The following is a 24,681-nucleotide window of genomic DNA, read 5'->3' as shown; positions in this document are numbered from 1 at the left end:
CTATTTCTGCTTTATTGACTATGCCAAACCCTTTGACTGTGTGGATCACAATAAACTGTGGAAAATTCTGAAAGAGATGGGAATACCAGACCACCTGATCTGCCCCTTGAGAAATCTGTATGCAGGTCAGGAAGCAACAATTAGAACTGGACATGGAACAACAGACTGGTTCCAAATAGGAAAAGGAGTACGTCAAGGTTGTATATTGTCACCCTGTTTATTTAACTTATATGCAGAGTACATCATGAGAAATGCTAGACTGGAAGAAACAGAAGCTGGAATCCAGATTGCCAGGAGAAATATCAATCACCTCAGACATGCAGATGACACCACCCTTATGGCAGAAAGTGAAGAGGAACTCAAAAGCCTCTTGATGAAAGTGAAAGTGGAGAGTGAAAAAGTTGGCTTAAAGCTCAACATTCAGAAAACTAAGATCATGGCATCCGGTCCCATCACTTCATGGCAAATAGATGGGGAAACAGTGGAAACAGTATCACACTTTATTTTTGGGGGCTCCAAAATCACTGCAGATGGTGACTGCAGCCATGAAATTAAAAGACACTTACTCCTTGGAAGGAAAGTTATGACCAACCTAGATAGCATATTCAAAAGCAGAGACATTACTTTGCCAGCAAAGGTTCGTCTAGCCAAGGCTATGGGTTTTCCTGTGGTCATGTATGGATGTGAGAGTTGGACTGTGAAGAAGGCTGAGCGCCGAAGAATTGATGCTTTTGAACTGTGGTGTTGGAGAAGACTCTTGAGAGTCCCTTGGACTGCAAGGAGATCCAACCAGTCCATTCTGAAGGAGATCAGCCCTGGGTGTTCTTTGGAAGCAATGATGCTAAAGCTGAAACTCTAGTACTTTGGCCACCTCATGCGAAGAGTTGACTCATTGGAAAAGACTCTGATGCTGGGAGGGATTGGGGGCAGGAGGAGAAGGGGACGACAGAGGATGAGATGGCTGGATGGCATCACTGACTCGATGGACGTGAGTCTGAGTGAACTCCGGGAGTTGGTGATGGACAGGGAGGCCTGGCGTGCTGGGATTCATGGGGTCGCAAAGAGTCGGACACGACTGAGCGACTGAACTGAACTGAACTGATAGCTATCAAATTTAAAGTTTTCATAATACATCTCAGGCTTGCTATTTATAATCTAATAATGTCCAGGACCCTCTAAATTAATGAGTCCATCCTGGATCATGCCCTGAACTTTGATTTCATGTTTCAACATGAAACATGTGATGAAGTTAATTTATTGAATTGAGACCAGCATCTGAAAAATTAAATGAAATATATTTTGTCACAGGACTCTATCAAATTTATTCTTTTATGTATGTATAGTGGTTCATCATATGATGGTCTGTTTCTTATTGGGAATTAGCCTTAACTAAGTTTGAAAATGAAGAATTATCCTAGACTAAATACCTAGGAGTGGAATTAAGGATCAAAAAATATCTGGCTACCCAGTATAACGATGTCAAATTCCTCCCTTTCTTTGTCTGCATTTGAAAGTAAAAGTATTAGTTGTTCAGTCGTGTCTGACTCTTTTGCAACCCCATGGACTGTAGCCCACCAGGCTCCTCTGTCCGTGGGAATCCCCAGGCAAGAACACTGGAGTAGATTGCGATTTCCTTCTCCAGGGGATCTTCCCAAACCAGGGATTGAACCCGCATCTCCTCCATTGCCGGCAGGTTGTTTACTATCTGAACCACCAGGGAAGACCTGTCTGTCTACATTTAATTGTTAATAAAAATATATACATACCTGAACACTGGAAAGGCCAGGATATGGAAGACTTCTTGAAAAGAAAGATTTCCATAGCTTGGGCTTGGTGACATCAAAATTTATCCGTAGTGGGGAATCATATTGTTGAATATTAAACCAAATCTAAAAAAGACAAGACTACATTAGTGTATATGGTGGCAGATGTATGTGTATACACGTGTGAGTGTTTCAAGAGAGGCAGCAGAGAGACAGCAAGACGACACACTGCTTGCCCATTTTTTGTCATGTTTTGATTCTTAACACCGACAAGCATTTTACAATCAGTGGCATCACGTAGTTGCCATGGGCCATTTCTTTACATTTTTGTATACCTGCAGTCGAGGTGGACCTTACTATTGAATGTAGATTGCTGAAATAAGGTAGTTCCTGGTGATTAGAAACTTACCTCCTCTATAAAAGTGGGATAATAGTACTTACCTCATAAGATTAAGCGAGTTAATTTATTTACGTCTCTTTAGAACAATGCCTAGTACATACTAAGTCCTCAGGAGCTGTTAGCTATTTTATTACTACTGTTTGTATTTATTGTTGTTTGTCTCACTAGACTGAGATGTTTCCCTGAGGACTTCTGTCCCGTGCTGTATTCACCACTGCGTCATTAGTGTCTGGCACAGCTCCTGGTTGGCATGTGATAGGCATGACTACCTACCTGTAACTGTGCGCCTGAGTGGTGAATTTGTCCCATTCAACATAATCGTCAAGCATCTTATATCTAGGCTCAGTTCTAATACAGTCGTGGATAAAGTTGTAAATGAAACAGAGTTTCTACCGGCACGTAGTAGCTAATGAGAAGACAGTGCAGACAAACAGATAGATGGGATATCAGACGATACGTGGCGTGGGAGAGAGTATCACTGGCCCAGTTCTGCACCCCTGCCTATACCTACAGCCTCTGCCCTGTTACTTGGCAGTTGTTGTTTAGTCACTAAGTTGTGCCCAACTCTTTTGTGACCCCATGGACTGTAGCCGTCAAGGTACCTCTGTCCATGGGATTCTCCAGGCAAGAATACTTGAGTGGGTTGCCATTTCCTTCTCTAGGGGGTCTTTCCGACCCAGGGCCTGAACCTGCATCTCCTGCATTAGCAGGTGGATTCTTTACCACTGAGCCACCCAGGAAGCCCGCCACTAAAAGGGTAGAAATTAGAAATGTATTTCCTTGGCTCTTGACTTGTGCTAAGTAGAGAGGCATAGCGTGACCGATGGTGTCACTATTCTGTGTCCCAGCCCCCAGAGAAGCTCTGCATGTTCCTACTTGCCCTCTTGTGCCCCCGCCGACTGTCATTGCCCCAAGTCCCAGAATAAAAACGCATGAAGCAGGGCGCTCCCAGCCTTGTCAGCAGAACCATCCTGGCTGGCTGACGGGTCCATGAGAATAACGGTCTGAAGCCATTTAGTTTGAGGATGAGCTTTTAGTGCTTTGTTGTGGCAATAGTTAAACTTAACATGGGTTATAGAGAAAGCTATGCAGTAAGAGGTGAGATTGGGGGCTAGGCAAGAATGGCAACCCACTCCAGTATTCTTGCCTGGAGAATCCCTGGACAGGGTCGCAGAGTCGGACATAAGTGACTACACACGCACACGCACACACACACACACACACGGATGTTTTCACTGGAGAGAGCATGAAGTGAGGGGAGAATTAAGCTGTCTGGTAAGGGGAAGGGTCATCCATGCAGAGGAGATAGCAAATGCAAAGCGTGTTTGAGGGACAGCAAAGAGAACAAGGTGACTTCAGAGGAGTGAGCACGTAGAAGCAAGAAAGGGATCAGGGAAGATGGGGCCAGGCAGGTGTCAGGTCGTGGAAGCCTTGGGGCCACTGTAAAGGTTCAGGCTCTGACTTTGGACTGAGCCAAGAAGTCACTGGAGTATTTTAAGCAAAGGGATGAAAATCTGCCTTCTGTTTTAACAGGAATATTATTTGCTCTGGAGACTAGACAGGGATAGGGGCAAGTAGTTTTAAGAAGGCAAGGTTTTTAAGAACTACAGTCTGGCTGTAGGGTAGGGAATGTGCAGAAAAGCAGTCGGAAATAGCACTGGGAAGACAGCTGAAGTCAGATTAGAATCCAAGGTGAGACGTTTATTCTTCAATTTATATACAGTGAGGTGCCTTCAGTACTTTCTGAGCCATCGCACGAGGAAAGCTGAACACTCGGAAATAACCAGGCATCAGAGGACCAAACGATGGACGGAGCTGGAGACAGATAATTTACTTGGCTATTTATAGTAATGCAGGACGAAATAATAATGACACGACCTGGAAAACAGAAGGGGCGGTATCTGTATCATTTGGTACTAATATCTGTTAATAGGATTGAAGTAGGAAGTAGGGGAGGGGGAAACTCAAGGACAGTTCCGGGGTTTGAATCTGAGTGCCTGACCTCTGTAGAAGTGGGAGGGCCAGGAGGAGGGGCTGTTTTCAGAGATAAAGGAAAAATGACTTGAGTTCTGGATGTCCTGAGTTTGAGATTTTGATCAGCACCTTGCTGTCTAGCAAACAGTTGAAGATTCAGGTTCCAAAGATTCCTGGGCTAGTGATAGAATTATGACTTTTTTTTTTTTGCCAGGATAAACTAGATAGAGCTATAATGAATAGTAAGTGTGGTTCTGCAAGAAATCTAAATATAGAATTTTCAGGAAAATCTACTTTCAAAGTGTGGAAAGAAAAGTTAGTGCCAGAAACCTGAGAAGCTGTTGCAGAGAAATGAAAACCAACAGTCCTTTACTAGTAAACCAAGGATGGTCAAGTGTTTTTTTTTTTTTTTTTTTCATGAAGAGGTGATTAGTTGTGTCATGTGCCATAGAAAAGGAGAAATGAGTGAGGAGAATAAACCACTGGACTTATTTATCCATTAGTAAGACAATGGTACTTCTCAGAGTTTAATTCTGTAGGCTGATTAGGGAAGAGGACTAGATTATAGAGGATTGAAGTCTGAGAAGGAGAAAAGGGCATCGGGGATGAGATGGCTGGATGGCATCACTGATGCAATGGATATGAACTTGGGCAAACTCCGGGAGTTGGTGATGGACAGCGAGGCCTGGTGTGCTGCAGTCCATGGGGTCGCAAAGAGTCGGACACGACTGGGCGACTTAACAACAGCAATAAAGTCTGAGAAAGTGGAAGCAGGGCATATAAATAGAATTTAAAGAATTTTGGAAGGAAGAGAAGGAGGGGCAGTGGTAGTTTAGGGTATAGCTGGGTTGGGAGAAGCATATCTACAGAGAATGACAGAGAAAACTTAACAGAGGCAAGTGTTGGAGCGGGAGTGGAAACACAAACATGGATGGAAAGGACTGACTTCTTGGCAGAGGAGTGAAGGAGGAGAAAGCCTGGCAGTCTCTTAAGGAGGTGGTGGAGCAGAGGCAGTGGAGGTTCAGAGGGCCGGACCCAGAAAGTGAGCCTCGGGCGGGTCCTCTGGAGGGTGACCGAGGCTTCGAGCAGGTTCCCTCCCAGCCGCTGCCGGCACCCTGAGCCACTGCTGTCCGTCTTGACAGAAGAGGAGGAAAGGCTTCTTTCTTGCTCACAGCACTTGGCTTGATGTGAATTGGTCAGCCATACGGTAATTGTTTTGAGAGCTAGTAATTCTGACAGAGAATGGAATTCTTCGAAGGCTTTTCCAGTACCCACTGACTCTGCCTGACTACTAATATGACCTTAAAGTGCTTCTCTACATGTAGATGGAGCTTAGCAGATCATCTGTGATTATCCCTATGCTTTTAATTAAAAACAGTACCATGCACACGGGATACTGCACTTCTCTTTTCACACTTGTGGTTAATAATAGTTACTGTTTGCTGAATCCCTGTGGCAGACAGGTACTTTGCTGGGTGCTCAGCGTGTCTTATCTCTACTCCTGGTAGTAACCCGTAGACCAGAGGCCTTCACAGCAGGGAGCACATCACAGTGACATGGGAAGAAATTTTAGACCCTCTAATTATCTCTCTTTAAGAAAGATATGTCTTCTCTGTGTAATGTAAATAATGTATTGATACATAAGTAAGTATATAATTTACAAATAAGAATACATATATTGGGGCTACCTGTTGAAATGATTCTTCTGAATCATTTTAGTAGTCAGTTCAGAGATTCCTAAGGTAGATGATGATCATAAAAACAGTCACAGGAGCCAACACGGGGTTGCTACTGTGTGATAGTTGCTTTGTATTGATTATCTCATTTACTTCTCACAACTACTCTGTACTTACTAGCAAATACCTTCATTTAACCGGGGAAGAAACTGATGCTGTTTAAGATTAAGAAACTTTCCTAAGCATACACAACTGGTAAACATTGACATTGGAGTTTAAACTCAGGCAGTGAGATCTAATAACTCATGTTTTTAACCAGTGCCTTATGGAGTACCTTTGCTTGACACTATCTTTAATTACCAATACCAACTCAATAATTAATTGAGTGTGAAAAGTAAAAGTGATAGTTTCTCAGTCACGTCTGACTCTTTGCAACCCCATGGACTGTAGCTCGCCAGACTCCTCATTCCATGGAAGTCTCCAGCCAAGAATACTGGAATGGTTTGCCGTGCCTTTCTCCAGGGGATCTCCCCGACCCAGAGATCAAAACTGGATCCCCTACATTACAGGCTGATTCTTTACTGTCTGAGCCACCAGGTCCAGTACAACTCAATGGACATGAACTTGAGCAAAGTCCAGGAGATAGTGGAGGAAGAAGGAGCCTGACGTGCTGCAGTACATGGGGTTGCAAAGAGCTGGACATGACTTAGTGACTGAACAGCAACAATTTTATATATATATATATACATATATATATATATATATACACACACACACACATATACATATATATGTAAATTTTCTGGCACACAAATATTATTAAAATTAATAGGTCAGTTAAAAAAAATAGTCAACCAACCATATTTCAGAGGAAATGGTAATACTTACATTATCAGGACCTATTAAGCAGCTCACACTTTTTAAGGGGCAGAAAGTATCAAATTGTCCATAAAAATGTCCACTGCAGGGGTTCCATATTAAATAGTGACTTTGTTCCCGAGTTAGCACATAGGCGGTTGGACCCTGAAAGAAAACAGCCATTAAGCCAATTTCCAATTAATTATGCAATTAGGGCCAAGAGGAGTTTGTACAGACAGTTCATTATTTTAGTTGGACATCTAATTTCTAAACCCCATGGCTAATGGTGAAAATTAGTTTGAAGTTCTAGATTATGTTGAATTAATAAAATCAAAAGTTTACTCTTGCATAATTCTTGCCCCTTCAACTACTTCAGTATGGTGACCAAATAGGGATGGTCATGTTACTGAACTAATGTATCTTGTTTTTAAAAGTTAAATGGGATACATATATTTTCAATTTTTTTTGATATAATTGGCATACAGTGCTGTGTAAGTCTAAGGAGTCCAATATAACTTACTTACATCATCAAATGGTGGCCACAATACGTTTAGTGAACATCCATCATCTCATATAGATGTCTTTAAATAGACAAGAAAAAATTTTTTTTCTTGTGATGAGAACCCTTAAGATTTACTCTCTTAACAGTTTTCATTTACAATGTACAGCAATGTGAATTATCTTTAGTATATTGTACATTGCATCCTGAGAACTTGTTTTATAACTGGAGGTTTGTACCCTTTGATTATCTTATCTAATTCTAACTCCCCAGTCCCCTGCCTCTGGTAGCCACAAATCTGATCTCTTTTCTTTGAGTTTGTTTGTTTTGGAGTATAATTGACCTACAACACTGTGTTAATTCCTGGTAAACAATATAGTGATTTGATATTTCTGTACATTTCAAAATGATCATCGTGATGTCTGGTTATCATCTGTTAGACATTACATAATTGTTAACTATATTTCCCACACTATACATTTCACGATGAGTAGCTGTAACTCATTTATTTTGTAACTGAAAGTTTGTACTGAACCCTCCTCACATATTTCTCTCCTCGCCACTGTCCGCCCCCCAACCCCTGGCAATCACCTGCGTTTTTTGCTGTATCTGTGATTCTGTTTCTGTTTCATTATTTTGTTAATTTACTTTGGCTTTTAGATTCCACATTACATTATTTGTCTTTCTCTGACTTATTCCACTTAGCATAGTACCCTCTAGGTCCATCCATGGTGTTGAAAATGGCAAGATATCTTAAGATTGGCTGAAGCATGATTATTGATGGAAATAAATAGTAACTGGGTTTTCTTTTTAGAGTGAGCAAGCTTGCCTTTTAAGTATTCAGAAGGCTGATTATATCTGAATAATACTTTTAATTCCTGTTTAGAAGGAAAATTCGAAACAGAATTTGAAAATTCCTGTTTCTAATACAGGGATTGATATGTGATACACTTTTATAATTACGTAAACGAATAGAAAGTACTGTGAAAGGATACTTCTGAACTCTTGACGGTTGAGTATACCCGAGGAGGGGTGGGCTTGGGAGTGAAAACTTGCAGAGGGATGTTAACTTTTTATTCAGAATACTCGTGCATTATTAGACCCTCCTTTTACAGTGTGCATTTATTCATTCGTTTATTTCTTGTGTGATTTCATTGATGCTCACTCTAGGCTTCTGGGGAAGGTGGGGTAGAAATTATCATCCCAACTTTCTTTATATGAGGCTCAGAGTTGTGAAGCAAATCGTTTAGAGTCATGCAGCTTGTCAGGAGTGGGCAGAGCCTTGGACCCGGGCCTGGGGACTTCCTAGTCCTGTACTCTTTTCCCGGTTCCAGGCTCTCTGGAAGACAGAGACTGAAAATGACTTAGGGTTCAGTTGTGACCTTGCCTGTCTAGCAGCAGCCTGTGCTGTCTAGTCACCAAGGATTCCCAGAGCCTGGGAACCTGTTTTCTGAAACACTTTTAAGTTAAGCTGCTTCAATCCATGAGACTTTTTAAAATTTGTACCCTCAAACTACCCCCAACCTGCCCCCAGTTTAGGGGTATTTGCAGTGGGCTGGGGAAACAGATTTTAGTAGTCTCTATTTCTGGTCTAATAAAAATAACAGAGACACCAGTACATGGCATGAACATTCTTCTCTTTGCCCCTGTGGTTATCTGCCTTGTTCTGCTTCGCATGCCAGCCTAACAGCAACTGCTTGTGGAAGAAGCAGGCGTGAAAGGATCTCTACCCTGGCCACACTTCTTCAGATCCTTTCATTCCTCAGCATGAATAACACTCGATAGCTGAGGGAATCAGAACTCTTCGTAAGATGGGCGGGAGGGCAGAGCCAGGTGGGGGTGATGGGTGGAAAAGGGCTCAGATTTGCCCAGAACATCCTCAAACGTATAGGGCTCAAGTACCCCGAAAACCCTGTCATGTCTCATCACTGGTTCTCTCTCCCTACTGTGGCTTCTCTGGGCTACTTTGCAGCTCCAAGAACTGCTATGAAAATAAGTCCTGCCCGTGACCTGGAACATAACAGCACCATGTTAGACAATGACCTTCTCAGAGAGAGCCAGCCTAATGGTCCTACCTCGGGAATAGCATTGCCCGTCACCAGCCAGGCCTTCTTTCCCATGGAGAGGAAGTAATTGCATAGTAAAACTGCGTGTTCTTCTTCATCTCCTGCCAGGAGATCGAGAAATTGCTGAACAAAAGGAAAGAAAAATTATGTTCATTGGCTGCTTCACTCTAGACGGGCCGTATAGGATTTTTAAAAGACACTCTTAAAACTAGTGGTTTAAAAGATAAGATATATTGTTTAAAAAAACACCCAATTTTAGTTGGACATGGTGTTTTCTCTGACATTTCAATGACATGAATTTCTAGAATCGATTGTGGGGTGGGGTCAGGGAGATAAATTTCAAAGTTTCAGTTTTCATGTTGAACTTATATATGATAGCCCTCTATGTGGAGAAGGCAATGGCACCCCACTCCAGTACTCTTGCCTGGAAAATCCCATGGGCGGAGGAGCCTGGTAGGCTGCGGTCCATGGGGTCACTAACAGTCGGACATGACTGAGTGACTTCACTTTCACTTTTCACTTTCATGCATTGGAGAAGGAAATGGCAACCCACTCCAGTGTTCTTTTTTTGTTTGTTTGTTTAGCATGCTTAGTATCTTTAGAACTCAGGGATTTGGAGAATCCCAGGGACGGGGGATCCTGGTGGGCTGCCGTCTATGGGGTCGAAGAGTCGGACAGAACTGAAGTGACTTAGCAGTAGCAGTATGTGCTAACACTTTCTTTTTAAAGACTTTATTTTCTAGAGCAGTTTTAGCTTCACAGCAACGCTGGAAAGAAGCTACAGATATTTCCCATGTTTTCTTGTTCCCACACATGCACATCATCAACATCCCCAACCAGAGCGGGACACGTGTTAGAGCTGATAAACCCACACTGACACCATAATCACCTAAAGAGCATAGTTTACATACAGGGCTCCCTCTTGGTGTTGTGCGTTCTGTGAGTTTGACGAATCAGTCATTGTGGTATCATGTGGTGTGTTTTCATTGCCCTGGAAATCCTCTGTGCTCTGCCTGTTCACATCCTGACCTCCCATCCCAGCGCCACACTGTTTTTTAAGCACACCACATGAGTCAGTTCACTGGATCCTGGAATAAACCTTTGAAGGCCATACTCTCATCTTCCCATTTTACAGATGAGGAAGTGGAGGCACAGAGAGATGAAGCAATACCTAGGAAGTGGAAAGCTTGTCTGGCTCTAGAGCACATAGCTCTTCTATTCATTGTATGTCTTCTTTTAAATATCTTAAGGTTGTGAAATTTTATCTCTAAAATTGTGAACACTGTGTTTCTAAAATATATTGGGGAACAAATAATTCAAAGTATACTTCAGTTTCTTCCTTTTAGAGCTATTCTTCGAAGGGAGTTGTGTATCACAGTTCAACTTTATGCCAACACAGTAGCTGAGATCCAGAAGCCAAATGAATACCAGTGATAATACATGTTTATACCATTGAAGACTCATTCCGAAGTTTATGTAGCTAGCATACATTGATTGTAAGTTCCAAGAGGTCAGAGGCCATGTTTCTTCTGCTCATAGCCTGAACTCTGTATAGTGTCTGACATGTGTCAGGGAACGAAGAAATACTTACTACCTGAATAATGACATGCCTTAAGAGGCCCCCATAAATTAAGGAATATGCAATTTCCAATGTAATATAAAATGTGATTTTGATTATTTTATGAATAAAACATTGGGGGGACAAATCAGCATTAAGACATCTGAAGTAGTGTGTGTGTATATGCACACATAATTAGTTTTTGCATAACTCCTGAAGTGTGGGTAGACTGAACCAGGAAGAAAAAAGTATTTCAGAATGAATTTAGTTCATTCTGTTAAACAGTTTTTTGCATAACTCCTGAAGTGTGGGTAGATTGAACCAGGAAGAAAAAAGTATTTCAGAATGAATGTAGTTCATTCTGTTAAACAGATGGCCATGTAGACTTTTATAATGACTAACTTTTATAATTTTAAATGTTGCAATTTAAAATTAAGCAAGCCATTTACTGATATTCCATGAAGCCAGCACATCTGTGAGGAAGAATACTTACATCCGAAGTGCTCCACAGGTCACAGACACCAGCAAAGGAGACCGTGTCGGGCAAGAAAGGAATCAGAGACACGTATCGGGCCACCAGTTCCTGTTTAAACAAAATTAGCTGTAACTGTTTTCCCAAGACCATAGAAAGCTGGATCCTGTACCTCATTTCTTGCAAGAAAATTTCATGTACCACAGACATTTATGTGAACAAAATGAATCCTCACAAGTGCTAACTAAGTGTTGTGTTAATAGTATCTCGTTTAATCCTCTCCAAACATCCCGAGGAAGACTATTGCTATTATCCATCTTTGACAGATGAAGAAAGCCTTTTACAGAAGGCTCTTGTGTGTCTTTGAAATGTCCTCGTCTTCTTTTTCCTTTCCCCTTACTGTTAGAACTCTCCAGGATCGTCTTTTATTTTCCTGAGCACCCATTTCTCTAATAAGTCCTGGTTCTGTTTAGATAGCTGTTGTTCAGTCGCTAAGTCGTGTCCAACTCTATGCATTTAGATAGAGAACCGTGGTATTTAGAAACCAAGGCTGGTGCATCGCTGTGGTTGCCATTCATATTTCTGTAATTTCTAAGGAGGACGAGCATCTTTTTATATGCTTATTGGCCCTTCATGTTTCTACTTCTGTGACTTTGTATTTAAGTATTTTGTATATTTTCAAGTTTATTTGTAGTTTTTAAAAAATATATTTTAATTACTATTCTTTTGTCTATTATATGACTTCCCTGGTGGCTCAGCTATAAACATCCTCTCGCGACTGTGGCTTGTCTTTTCATTTCCTTTGTGCTGTTCTTTTGTTAGACTCAGGTTCTCAGTCGTAATGTGGTCAAGTTTATGCTTTCTCTTTATAGTCAGTGCTTTTTTCTGGCTTGTTTAATGATCTTCCTATATCAGGTCTTATGGATAAAAATGCCTTTCATATTTAAGTTCTCAGTCTATCTGTTGAATGGTGTGAAGCAGGAATTGATGTTTATCTTTTTTCCATATGTAAAATCAGTGATCCCACTACAGTTTATGTAATAGTTTTTCCTTTACTAATTTCCAGTGCCAGCTTTGTCATACATCAGGTTTGAGTGGGTCATATTTGTGTAGCTCTATTCTGGATTTTTAAATTCTCTTTTTTTATCTGCGTGTCAGTACGATTTTACCTTAGTGACTATATGACATGGTAGATCTTCCCACTGAGCTCTTCTTACTCTGCAGGATTATTTTGCTATTTTTGGCTCTTTGCACTGCTGTATAAATATTAGAATCAGTGTGTCAAGTTCCACTACAAAGTGTTTTAAAAATCTAGCTGTACAGTCTGTGTTTTAACTGGAAAGTTTAATCCCTTCACTTTGATTGTGATTACTGGTAAATATTTAGACTATTTCTACTACCTTATTCTGTGCTTTTTATTTTTCACACTTTTTCAGTGTTTTTTCCCCTTCTCACTCTCTTTACTCCATTTTGTTATTTTATCTTCTGCTAGTTTGGAAGTTATACCCAATTTTTAAGATTCTTTTAAGTTGTTAATCTAGAAATTTCAATTTGAATATTTAACTTGAACTCTAAAGTTGGGCTTTCCTGGTAGCTCAGATTGTAAAGTGTATGCCTGCAATGCAGGAGACCTGGGTTCAATCCCTGGGTTGGGAAGATTCCCTGGAGAAGGGAACGGCAACCCACTCCAGTACTCTTGCCTGGAAAATCCCATGAATGGAGGAGCCTCGTAGGCAACAGTTCATGGCGTAGCAAAGAGTCGGACATGACTGAGCGACTTCACTTTCACTTTCTTTCTAAAGTTAAAAACATTTATCTTTGCCCTTGGAAAATATAGGGCATTAAAATGGTCTCATCAATCCGTCCTGACATATATACATGTTTTTCAGGATTTTTGTTTTATCTTGATTTTTCAACCACACAGGTTTTATATTATTTCTATGAAGACAATGCTTGTTGAAAGTGAAAGAAAGTGTCAGTCACTCAGTGATGTCTGACTCTTTCCAACATGGGCTATAGCCTACCAGGCTGCTCTGCCCACGGGATCCTCCAGGCAAGAATACTGGAGTGGGTAGCCGTTTCCTTCTCCAGGGCATCTTCCCGACCTAGGATCGAACCCAGGTCTCCTGCATTGCAGGTGGATTCTTTACTGTCTGAGCCACCTGCTGCTACTGCTAAGTCGCTTCAGTCGTGTCCGACTCTGTGTAACCCCATAGACGGCAGCCCACCAGGCTCCCCCGTCCCTGGGATTCTCCAGGCAAGAACACTGGAGTGGGTGGCCATTTCCTTCTCCAATGCATGAAAGTGAAAAATCAAAGTGAAGTTGCTCAGTCATGTCCGACTCTTCGCAACCCCATGGACTGCAGCCCACCAGGCTCCTCCATCCATGGGATTTTCCAGGCAAGAGTACTGGAGTGGGGTGCCATCACTTGTTGAATTCTACACAGATTTCCTGTTTTCTTTACCTGTCATTATGTGTTGCATCTAGGATTTTCTGAGAGCCTTCCTTCTCTGTCCCTAAATTGCTATATTAATAACTCACTAGCAGGGGTTACTGTCTTACAATCCACTCTCCAAAGACAGTTAAGAGTTACAGTGTTCAATTAAGAATAGCCTGTTCAAGACTTTGTATGATTTTAATACCTTTATATCATGAAAGTTTTGTACCTGGTCGTATATCCCTGGATATGTTCCAGTGTCTCCTGGTTTACAGTCTACGGGAACTTGAATAGCATTTGTATCCTACTGTTGTGTGAAAATTGTATAAATCTTAATTACCTTGAATTGGTTCATTGTGCTTTTCAGGTCTACTATATCCTTCTACGTCTCTATATATTCATTCTATTAATTTTTGAGAGTTTGATACTGAAACTCCAACTAAAAATCTTAATGTATCTACTTAAAAAAATAATTGTAATATATAGTGGAACTACATGGTCTGTATTTTCCAAGTCTCCTATAAATGTATTATCATATTTTAATAATTTGAAAAAATTTAAAAAGAAGTTAAAAAAAAAAAAAGACGGTGCAACGTTTATGTATAAAATAAATAAGCTGGAAAGGATAAAAAGAGTAGTCTATTCAACACACAGTTCTGTTCATTTGAGACTCTGATAGGTGTGGTTCTTTACAGGCAGAGAACAATGCACATTTAACAGCCTGGTAGGGATGTGCTTTGTGGAGATGTCCTAAATGCTGTACTCATGGGGAGCGTCTTCCAGGTGTTAATTTTCCAGCACCCAGTGTAATGTCAGGGCCACAGTAAGCACTCAATAATTAATGAATTCACTGAACGAATGGAGCAAGGGTACCTTGCTGGTACCTTCAGACTTCTGTAAGGAAAGGAAGCCTCGTGGTACTAAAAAAAATCTTAATCATTAATCACTAATGTTCTTGACATAGTTACTATCCTAAGTACCATGAAATATGATAATTAAGAGGGTAACATACTGAACTTTGGGCTTCCCTAGTGGCTCAGATGGTAAAGAATCTGCCTGCAATGCGGGAGACCTGGGTTTGATCCTTAGGTTGGGAAGATCTCCTGGAGAAGAGAATGGCTACCCATTCTGGTATTCTGGCCCAGAGAATTCCATGGACAGAGGAGCCTGGCAGGCTACATAGAGTCCATGGGGCCGCAAAGCGTCAGACACAACTGAGCGACTTTCACATACTGAATTTTAAAACCTTTTAAGCACCGATACTGATTCGCTATGAAATGCTTACCGCTGTTGCCTGGGGGTTGTTGGGGTAAGCATCAAGGAGCTCCTGAGGAGGGTTTAAAGGCTTGAGATAACGAGTGACGAAGACGGTCTTCCCGCTAACGTCAACCACTGTGGTGAGGCACTGCCGGTTGGGAAACTTCACGGCACACTCAGCTCGAAACTTCTCTGTTGCTTGAAGCAATTTCTCATCTTCCTGAGAATCAAACTTCAAAAGGAAAGATGTGTATGATTACAGGAGATATGGTGGAACCTGTTCGGATCCCACAGTCAACGTGGACTCAACATGTGCTTCAGGAGGTGTGATTCGGTGACCCCCCCTTAACAACACTGTCATGCCCTGGTGTTCCTGAAGCCTTATTTAATTGTATTTATAATCTAAAAATCAGATGGACTCATTAAAAATGACTCATTAAAAATTCAATGACATTGAAAGGAGATCAAACCAGGCAATCCTAAAAGAAGTCAATCCTGGATATTCATTGGAAAGACTGATGCTGAAGCTGAAGCTCCAATACTTTGGTCACCTGATGCAAAGAGCTGACTCATTGGAAAAGACCCTGATGCTGGGAAAGATTGAAGGCAGGAGGAGGAGGGGGCAGCACAGGATGAGATGGTTAGAGAGCATCACTGACTCAATGGACATGGTTTGAGCAAATCCTGGGAGATAGTGAAGGACAGCGAAGCCTGGCGTTCTGAAGTCCAGGTGTCGCAAAGAGTCAGACACAACTCAGTGACTGAACAACAGCAAGAAAGTAGTCATTAGGCATACAGCCATATGGAAAGTATTAGATTAATAAAGCAACACATAAAAGTTAAGCTATGATGTACTGATTCTGATTGATGAGTCCAAGCAATAGTTTTATGTGTATTTTGATGTTGGTGTTAGAGGGACTCAGAAACCTAATGTCTCAAGTGCAAAGCTAAAGCAGCTCATGTTAAAAGGACAACATGTATAAGTATATATCCATGCATCTGTGCTCAGTTGCGCCAGCTCTTTGACCCCATGGACTGCAGCCCGCCAGGCTCCTCTGTCCATGGCATTTCCCAGGCAAGAACACTGGAGTCGGTTGCCATTTCTTTCTCCAGGGGATCTTCCCAACCTGGGATCGAACTCGCATCTCCTGCATTGGCAGGCAGCTTCTTTACTGCTTAGCCACTGGGAAGCAACAAGTATATATGGATGTGTTAAAAGGTTTTAATCCATAGCCAATGTAATAAATAACAGTAATGAGCCTGAAGTAGAAGGAAGCAGAACTAGAAATGTGAAGGATATAATACTTAAACATTTATAAAATACTTTAAAAAGTGGTTCTCTGATCCAAGCTGAGCCAAATCTCAGCCTTTTTAGTAACTCAAGCAGATGAAACAGATTTCACTTGTCTCTGGACATATGGTGTCATTTTTCCTTAAAGGCATTGCTAAAAAGTAGCATGAATAAAGCAGATATTTAAGTGTTCTTATAAGATTTTTGTTGTTTAGTATAAAAATTTATGTATGGTTGATTACTTACTTTGACAAACACAAAATTTTACTAGAAAGTCAACTTTTAAGTAAGGTTTACATTCCTGGCAGTGCTTGAAAGTTGGTTTTTTTTTTTGTTTTGTTTTTTGTTTTTTTAGTAGGGAAATACCTCCAGACATCCCCTTCATACTTTTTATTTATTTTAGCATTTAAAGCTGCTGACATATTTGATTACACTGTCTCCCTCACAGAACAGGACTCCTGAAGTCAGGGATTTTGTTTTGATCTGGTTTTTTTTTTTTTTTAATCTTCAGTATTGAGGGTACTAGCCAGCACATGGTAAAGTGTTTAATAAGTGTTACCAAATGAATGAATGAGAGCACAGATAACATCCCATTACTATTTTATGACTTTTAATAGGACCTAGAATATAAAATTGTTCTTTTTTTATTCCATAAGTTATGGCTTTAAAAAATTTTTTAATTGGAGGATAATTGTTTTACAATATTGTGTTGGTTTCTGCTCTACAACAACATGAATCAGCCATAAGTATACACATATCCCCTCCCTCATGAGCTTGGATTGTTCTTGACTTCTCTTATATTGGAGCTGAACTGTGGTTCCTGTTTCTAATTTGATGGCTGTACTCTAAGAAGTTGGCGGGAGATAGGATGGAGGCATCTCCAAAAACCTCCTGGGTATTCTCACAAGACGTCCACTTACATCTGAATCTTAACATTGTCATTACACCATCATCATTATGACCACGTATTCAGCACAGTGCCAAGACTTGGTAGCTACCAAATAGGTGTCATGATGAATTTATAAGTAAATGAAAAAAAGTGAGCTTATAAAACTTCAGTATGGGTGTGTCACAGATGCTTAGGGTAGAAATAATCATAACCTTAAAGAGACAGAGAATTATGAAACAAGGGTGATGTGAAAAAAAGCACCCTTTTGAATTCATCCCTGCTTCCTTTAAACTGATTAGTTTATATATTTATCCATCTATCCAATTATTAAAAATATTTGCTGAAAGTCTAAAGGGTTTGAGGCAGTCTGGATAAGTGTATATAAGGCAGACCCCTCAAGAAACTTCTAGTCTAGTTCAGTTCTGTTCAGTTCAGTCGCTCAGTCGTATCCAACTCTTTGCGACCCCATGAACCGTAGCACGCCAGGCCTCCCTGTCCATTACCAACTCCCGGAGTCCACCCAAACCCATATCCATTGAGTCGGTGATGCCATCCAACCATCTCATCCTCTGTTGTCCCTTCTCCTCCTGCCCTCAATCTTTCCCAGCATCAGGGTCTTTTCCAGTGAGTCATCTCTTCGAATCAGGTGGCCAAAGTATTGGAGTTTCAGTTTCAACATCAGTCCTTCCAATGAACACCCAGGACTGATTTCGTTTAGGATGGACTGGTTGGATCTCCTTGCAGTCCAAGGGACTCTCAAGAGTCTTCTCCAATACCACACTTCAAAACCATCAATTCTTGGGCGCTCAGCTTTCTTTATAGTCCAACTCTCACATACATACATGACCACTGGAAAAACCATAGCCTTGACTAGACGAACCTTTGTTGGCAAAGTAATGTCTCTGCTTTTGAATATGCTGTTTAGGTTGGTCATAACTTTTCTTCCAAGGAGTAAGCTAGTCTAGAGGAGACCATTAATAAGGAATCAGGGGCTTAAAATACTAATACTTGACCAGAGATCCTATAGGGATAGACACTGTGTGCCAGGGAGGCATTAGAGAGAGGCACCTATAGGCACTGTCCAGAGAGAACAGTGAAAATCTGGCATCAGCACTGACTGTTGGCATTCTAGATTGAAACAAGTATGTACTGGGTTGGCCAAAAAGTTAGTTTGGGTTTTCTTTTTTTTTTTTTTCGTTTGGGTTTTCTGTAAGCTGTTATGGTAAAACATGAATGAACATTTCCGCCAACTCAATATAAAACTTTTCCTACCACGTAGACCTGAATATCTGCTGTGCATTTTGACTCCATGGCCAGTGCTTCCTGGGAGCAGGGCCCATGTCTGAGTCATTTTGTGTTCTTCTCTGCACCAAGCATGCATAAGGTAAACGTTTAACAGGTATCTCATAATGGTCGTTAATACCTGTTTAAATTACCAGAATTACCATTTAATGGGCTGAAGCAGTAATTTAAGGAGCAGTATGCTAAACTGGTGAGGGTTTCCCTGGTTTCTCAGTGGTAAAGAATCTGCTTGCTAGTGCAGGAGACACAGGTTCGATCCCTGGGTTGGGAAGATGCCCTGGAGAAGAAAATGGCAACCTGCCCCAGTATTCTTGCTGGAGAATTCCATGGACAGAGGAGTCTGGCAGGCTACAGTCCATGGAGCTGCAAAAGAGTCGGACATGCCTGAGCAACTAAACAACAACAAATGCTGAGTTGGTCATCTGAGAAGTGCCAGGCGAAAGCCAAATGCTAAAAGGATTGGGGTTATTTATTATAAAACAAAGGTAGAACCAACAAATTCACAGTTGATTCAGCATGAAATTTGGAAGATTCTTAACTGGCTCAATTCCTTAACTTTTGGTTAATGTGAATATTTACAGAAAACTGAATGTTTTCTTTCTTTTTTTTTTCTCCCCCTCTCTTTGACTACCTATACTGTGGCAGCTCCACTGGCCAGAAATAAGTGTCATAGCCACGCTGCTTCTGTAAGAAGCAGGTCATGGGTTTTATGGGCTTGCAAACAGTGGAAGTGGCTCCCAGTATGCAGGTGACATTCTGACATGTGACTTCCAGATTCAGAGCTAAATAAGAATCTTTCTGACAAGATGACATGGGCCCAGAGGCAAGACTAGACAGGAACTGCAGACGTCTGTAGTTCCAGGCCAAGGGATTACACATACATTAGGACCCAGCAGCTTCTATAACGAGGCAGAGGACAGAAGCAGGTGACGGAAGCTCAATAACCACTGACTGATGAACAGCAAAACAAAATACATGGTACCTTTTTAAGCATGTCACCCATCTATCAGAGGCAAGAAAGGAAAAGCAAAATAAGAGGAAGACTTCATTAACAGAAATCATCTACTTTAGAACACTTTCGTTTTTACCGACACAAAGTAGGGATGTTAAAATAAGAGTTTCAGGAGTTACTACTGATTTTCTTAGACCATTCCATGAGTAAATCACTTAAGAAAAATCGCATGGTATGGCTCAGCGTGGGATGATGGTGGAGGGAAGACTAATCTGCTAATCCTGGCAGTTGCTGTTGAGCGGAAAAACAATTCCAGGTTATGGTCCCTACTGTTTAGGGCAAGACCCTCTCTCTCTCCTGAAAGACCTGCAGGGGCTCCCTGAGGGCTCGTTTCTGCTGCTGTGTGTTTAGGACGCCCGGGTCCTGTCAAGGCACAAGGAGCGGCCGAGTTTGCATTTCAGAGGGATTTTCCTAAGCCCGCATTTTGGAGGTCTAAGAGAAATGCCACCTGCAGCCACAGTGGGGCAGTGAAAAGCCACTGAAGGCAGCAGCTGACAGCTTAGATAGTCTCATTTTAAGGAAGGAAGGCCACGGGACTCTTAAAACTCCTGCAGTAGGAGGTCAGTTGCCTGGGAAGAATGCCCAGTGCAAAGGGCCCTCTGGTTTTCGGCCTGTCGGCCCCAGTCGTAGTCTGCTCTCTCCCCGTTTGGAAGCTCCCCTCTGAATGTAATAATAGATGCTCAAGAAAGGAAACCTCTGCTTATCTGTTCAGTCTAATTTTACGAAAGCATAGCCTAGCAAGCCTCTCTCACGTTTCATCTGCATCTCATATGGGATTCCGGAGACTACACAGTTACCTTTTCTCGAACCGACTCCCCAGGAACTAGCTGAGGCTCCAAGGTAATAAACAGGGTGATGTAAGAGCCTTCACTCAGGCTTCGGACAGAGTCAAAACCCCGGTCCATCATCACGCTTCGCTCCTTACTGTAGCCCAGGAGCACTGGGGGAATATCGATCTTAAACGTTCCATCAATCTGTGAAGAAAATACAACTAGTAAGCATCCTGGTGAGAGAGAGTGAGAGTGGTCATGTGTGGATGTGAGAGCTGGACTAAAGAAAGCTGAGCACAGAAGAAGTGATGCTTCTAAACTGTGGTGTTGGAGAAGACTCTTGAGAGTCCCTTGGACTGCAAGGCGATCCAACCAGTCCATCCTAAAGGAAATCAGTCCTCAATATTCACTGGAAGGACTGGTGCTGAGGCAGAAACTGCAATACTTAGGCTACCTGATGCGAAGAGCTGACTCACTGGAGAAGACCCTGATGCTGGGAAAGATTGAAGGCGGGAGGAGAAGGGGACGATAGAGGATGAGATGGTTGGATGGCATCGACTTGACAGGCTCGAGTTTGATCAAGCTCCAGAGGTTGGTGATAGACAGGGAGGCCTGGTGTGCTGCAGTCCATGGGGTCACAAAGAGTCAGACATGACTGAGCAACTGAACTGAACTGAAGCGTCCTGGTGATTTTCCAACAGAAGTTCAAAGGCAAGTCAGCTCCCCATGACGTGATGAATTCAGTAGAAACTGCTCAGACTGGTATTCAGGGCGCACCCGTCTCTCTAGACTTGTCTTCTTACGCCCCGTCAGCAAGGCTGTCTCTCTCCCTGCCTGCTGTGCTTGGCTCAGCAGAGCGTGTACTAGTTGTGCAGGCTGATACCCACACTAGGTGGTTGTTCTTCAGTGGCTCAGTCATGTCCCACTCTTTTCGACCCCATGGACTGCATGCAGCTCGCCAGGCTTCCCTGTCCTTCGCCATCTCCCTGAGCTCACTCAAACTCATGTACACTGAGTCAGTGATGCCGTCCAACCACCTCATCCTCTGCTGTCCCCTCTCCTCCTGCCTTCAGTCTTTCCCACACTAGGTTGCCTGGGTTCAAATCCTGGGTTAAACCCCAAGTGACTCAACTTGTGCATGTGTAAAAAGGAAACAATAATAGTACCTACTTTGTAGGGTCATTATGTGTGTTGAGTGGATTAATAGATGCAAAACACTAAGAAAAATGCCCGGCCCATGGCAAGTGTTAGCTGGCAGCCAGCCCCCTTTGCTGGGATGCCCAGCTCCGTGTCTCCACATTTTAGAATTTGAATCATTTTTCAAGGCTCAGGTCAGATGCTATCTCCTTCGTGGTTTGTTTTGTCATCTCCGCCAGCCTCACAGGTAGCTTGCTTCTTTCATTTATCGCACTGACACATTCTGCCAGGCTTTGTTGTTGCGTATTTATCGTCTACTTTTAGATTACTGTTCTCTGCACACAGAATCTGCGTTGTGTTCCCCTTTGTGTCACCCTTCTCCGACAGGTAGCAGTGTTTGGTGTGCATACACAGGAGGCTGGATGCAGGCTCAATGAATTACAAGCCACTTACGTAAAACGACCTAACTTACACAGACGTTCAAAAAGGCAGAACTTTTTACACCTTTGTAGTCAAAACAATCAAGTTTACAAAAGACTGTCTGGTGCCACAAAACTACTCAGGGCTAGAATTTTAGACTCACAGATTTTCAAAGAATCCAATTTTTATTTCAGTCTTTTGCGACATTTATTTCTCAGAACAAAGACAGAAAGAACTGAAGCTTTCAGTGACTATGCCCTCTAGAGAGGAATGAAATAAGCTCTTATTTATTTTCCTCCTTGCTTTGGTGGGTCTTCCCTGGTGGCTCAGTCAGTAAAGAGTTTGCCTGCAATGCGGGAGACCCAGGTTCGATCCCTGGGTCGGGAAGATCCCTTGGAGAAGGAAACGGCAACCCACTCCAGTATTCTCGCCTGGAGAATCCCACGGACAGAGGAGCCTGGTGGGCTACAGTCCATGGGGTCACAGAGAGTCAGATACAACTGAGTGACTAACACTTACCTGGGAGCTTCCCTAAAGCCTGAACCAGGCAGATGGGAGGATGCAGGGGGAGGAAGAGTGTAAACACAGAGCTGTATAAACTTCAGCTGAAACAGCAGATGAGCCAGGAGGCAGTGGCACCATCTCCAAGTAGCTGAAGTGTAGGAACTTAAGACAGAGCTTCTCACCCTGGGCACTGTCGGTTGGGACTGATAGCTCTGTGGGAGGCAGGCCTGGGCCCTGCGGGGCATTTGCAGCTTTCCCGGCCTCAGTGCACTAGGTGCCAGTTACACCCCTCCTAGTGCATGCGTGCGTGCTCGGTGGCTCAGTCGTGTCTGACTCTGCGACCTCATGGACTGTAGCCCACCAGGCTCCTCTGTCCATGGAATTTTCCAGGCAAGAATACTGGTGTGGGTTGCCAGTTCCGCCTCCAGGGGATCTTCCCGACCCAGGGATGGAACCTGCATTTCCTGCGTTGGCAGCCAGATTCTTTACCACTGAGCCACCTGGGATGCCCAAGTTCCTCCCTGGACCCATTACTCATAGATCTTGGTTTGCTGCCACACAAAATGAACAGAATTCTGATGCAGTAATAATAATAGAAATAAATGGGCCACCAGGGACGCCCAATAATAATAGTAATAATTGTATTTATCAGGACCATATCATATAGCTAGTTTGTCACCTTAATTAAACCTCACGACTCAATCGGCAAAACAAGTCTGTGGCAAAGAATCTGCCTGCCGATGCAGAAGATGTGGGTTCGATCCCTGCGTCGGGAACATCCCCTGGAGAAAGAAATGGCAACCCACTCTAGTATTCTTGCTTGGAGAATCCCAGAGACAGAGAGCCCTGGTGGGCTACAGTACATAGGGTCGCAGAGAGTCAGACTTAGCGGCTAGGCAGCAACAACAGGGAGGAACTTGGCTCACGGCACAGTTCAAAGAAGAAACTGATGACAGAGCGACTGGAAGGAGAGCAGGCTTCCCTAGAAGCCAGTGAGGTGCTTACTTTAGGGGACTCAACCAGAGTGTGGTTGTTACCAGAATACAGAAAAGCAGTTTACTCTTTTATCGGGAAGAGCTTTGGAGGAACTACTTCTGAGTACCCTTCCTCGTGTGATGCCACATAACATGGGAAGTAGGATTTGCAAAATGATGTGCTCTTTAAATTCTATTTTTCATTTCAAATCTAGTCCAAGAGGAAAGTACTGTAGAGTATCTGGCAAGCATAAAACTGCGGCACCACCTACAGACAGTCCCTTTGGTCTAGGGAAGACTGCAATGCTAAATGATTCCTGATATTCCAACCAATTCAAGCCTCTCAGACTGGAGTTTTGTTCTGGGTCTTGCCCGAGGCTCTGACAGAGGCAGCGTTTGTTCCACGCGGCCATCACCTGTGGAATTACACTGTTTCCTCTGGAGCTGTGTGAGATTAGCATGACTTTGCCTCAAAGCTCCCTGTTGCTATGGATTTAATACTGGGGTGTTAATGCCATTTCAAAACCTTTAACTGTCCCAGATTAGAGTTGCTCTGCCATTCAAGAATTGTTAACCTGATGGATCCTCTTACACAAAATTGTTAAACTCTGAAGAACGGTACTTAGTTGAGCGAGTCAACCGATGTTCATTTCTGAAATAGTGAGGACTCTGGAAACATGAATGCACTTAATTAAAGGGGCCATCAGCTGGCCTGATTGTTTTCTTCAGGTTATTCTCAGGCATCTGTCCACCCGACTCCAGTCATTCTTGACATGTTTCTACTTTGTCCTACCTTCTTCACATCTATTTAAGTGTTAAAAAAAACTATCAGATTGGAAAAGCAGCACGTGAACTACTAATCGTCAGGAAGATAGGTGTTTTAGTAAGTCATGCAAATATGACAGATCAGTGGCTTTACACAGTGATATTTATCTTTCCAATAGTGGCCTTGCGTGTCGGTCCTCTCAGGGTTAAGGGTGCTCCTGCTCAGTCGCTGAATCGTATCCGACTGACTCTGGGGCCCCACAGACTGTAGCCCACCAGACTCCTCTGTCCATGGGATTTCCTAGGCAAGAATACTGGAGTGGGTTGCCATTTCCTCCTCCAGGGGATCTTCCCGACCCAGGGATCGAGCCCCCATCTCCTGCATTGGCAGGTGGATTCTTTACTACTAAGCCACCAAGGAAGCCCCAGTGTTAAGGGTATACCTCCACAAAGAAAGCTGTACCAGGAAAGCTGGATAGAGCAGTTCCCCACTGCCATGGAATTCTGACTTCAGACGCTTACCCTTGCTTGGAAATATATCGTGCTGAACGGAATTTTCACACACCCCAGCCAGTGTCTCTCAATACGAGTGTGGATTCCACTTCCTCTTTCACGGTCGTCCTAAAGGAGGGGTGGGAAGTCATAATTGTTTAACA

The 24,681-nt window shown here is 42.7% G+C and overlaps 1 protein-coding gene across 7 annotated transcripts in view; it reads right to left on the bottom strand.

Moving 5' to 3' along the window:
• CC2D2A (coiled-coil and C2 domain containing 2A) overlaps positions 1 to 24,681 on the bottom strand; it is a 131,294-nt gene that overhangs the window by 5,810 nt on the left and 100,803 nt on the right. For 6 of the 7 annotated variants that reach the window (XM_027545069.1, XM_027545067.1, XM_027545066.1 and 3 more), the window contains 7 exons: positions 24,548 to 24,646; positions 20,253 to 20,429; positions 14,990 to 15,193; positions 11,288 to 11,377; positions 9,246 to 9,359; positions 6,702 to 6,836; positions 1,767 to 1,889 (listed from right to left, as the gene is read on the bottom strand). In XM_027545069.1, coding sequence (XP_027400870.1) covers positions 1,767 to 1,889; positions 6,702 to 6,836; positions 9,246 to 9,359; positions 11,288 to 11,377; positions 14,990 to 15,193; positions 20,253 to 20,429; positions 24,548 to 24,646 — 942 coding nt within the window. The remainder of the gene's footprint in view (positions 1 to 1,766; positions 1,890 to 6,701; positions 6,837 to 9,245; positions 9,360 to 11,287; positions 11,378 to 14,989; positions 15,194 to 20,252; positions 20,430 to 24,547; positions 24,647 to 24,681) is intronic. The other variant, XM_027545065.1, reaches the window with a different exon arrangement.

Source organism: Bos indicus x Bos taurus, chromosome 6 (genome assembly GCF_003369695.1).
Source record: "Bos indicus x Bos taurus breed Angus x Brahman F1 hybrid chromosome 6, Bos_hybrid_MaternalHap_v2.0, whole genome shotgun sequence".
In the NCBI taxonomy this organism is placed as follows: domain Eukaryota; kingdom Metazoa; phylum Chordata; class Mammalia; order Artiodactyla; family Bovidae; genus Bos; species Bos indicus x Bos taurus.
The sequence above is the reverse complement of the archived record's forward strand: the minus strand, read 5'-3'. Positions and strand labels throughout refer to the sequence as shown.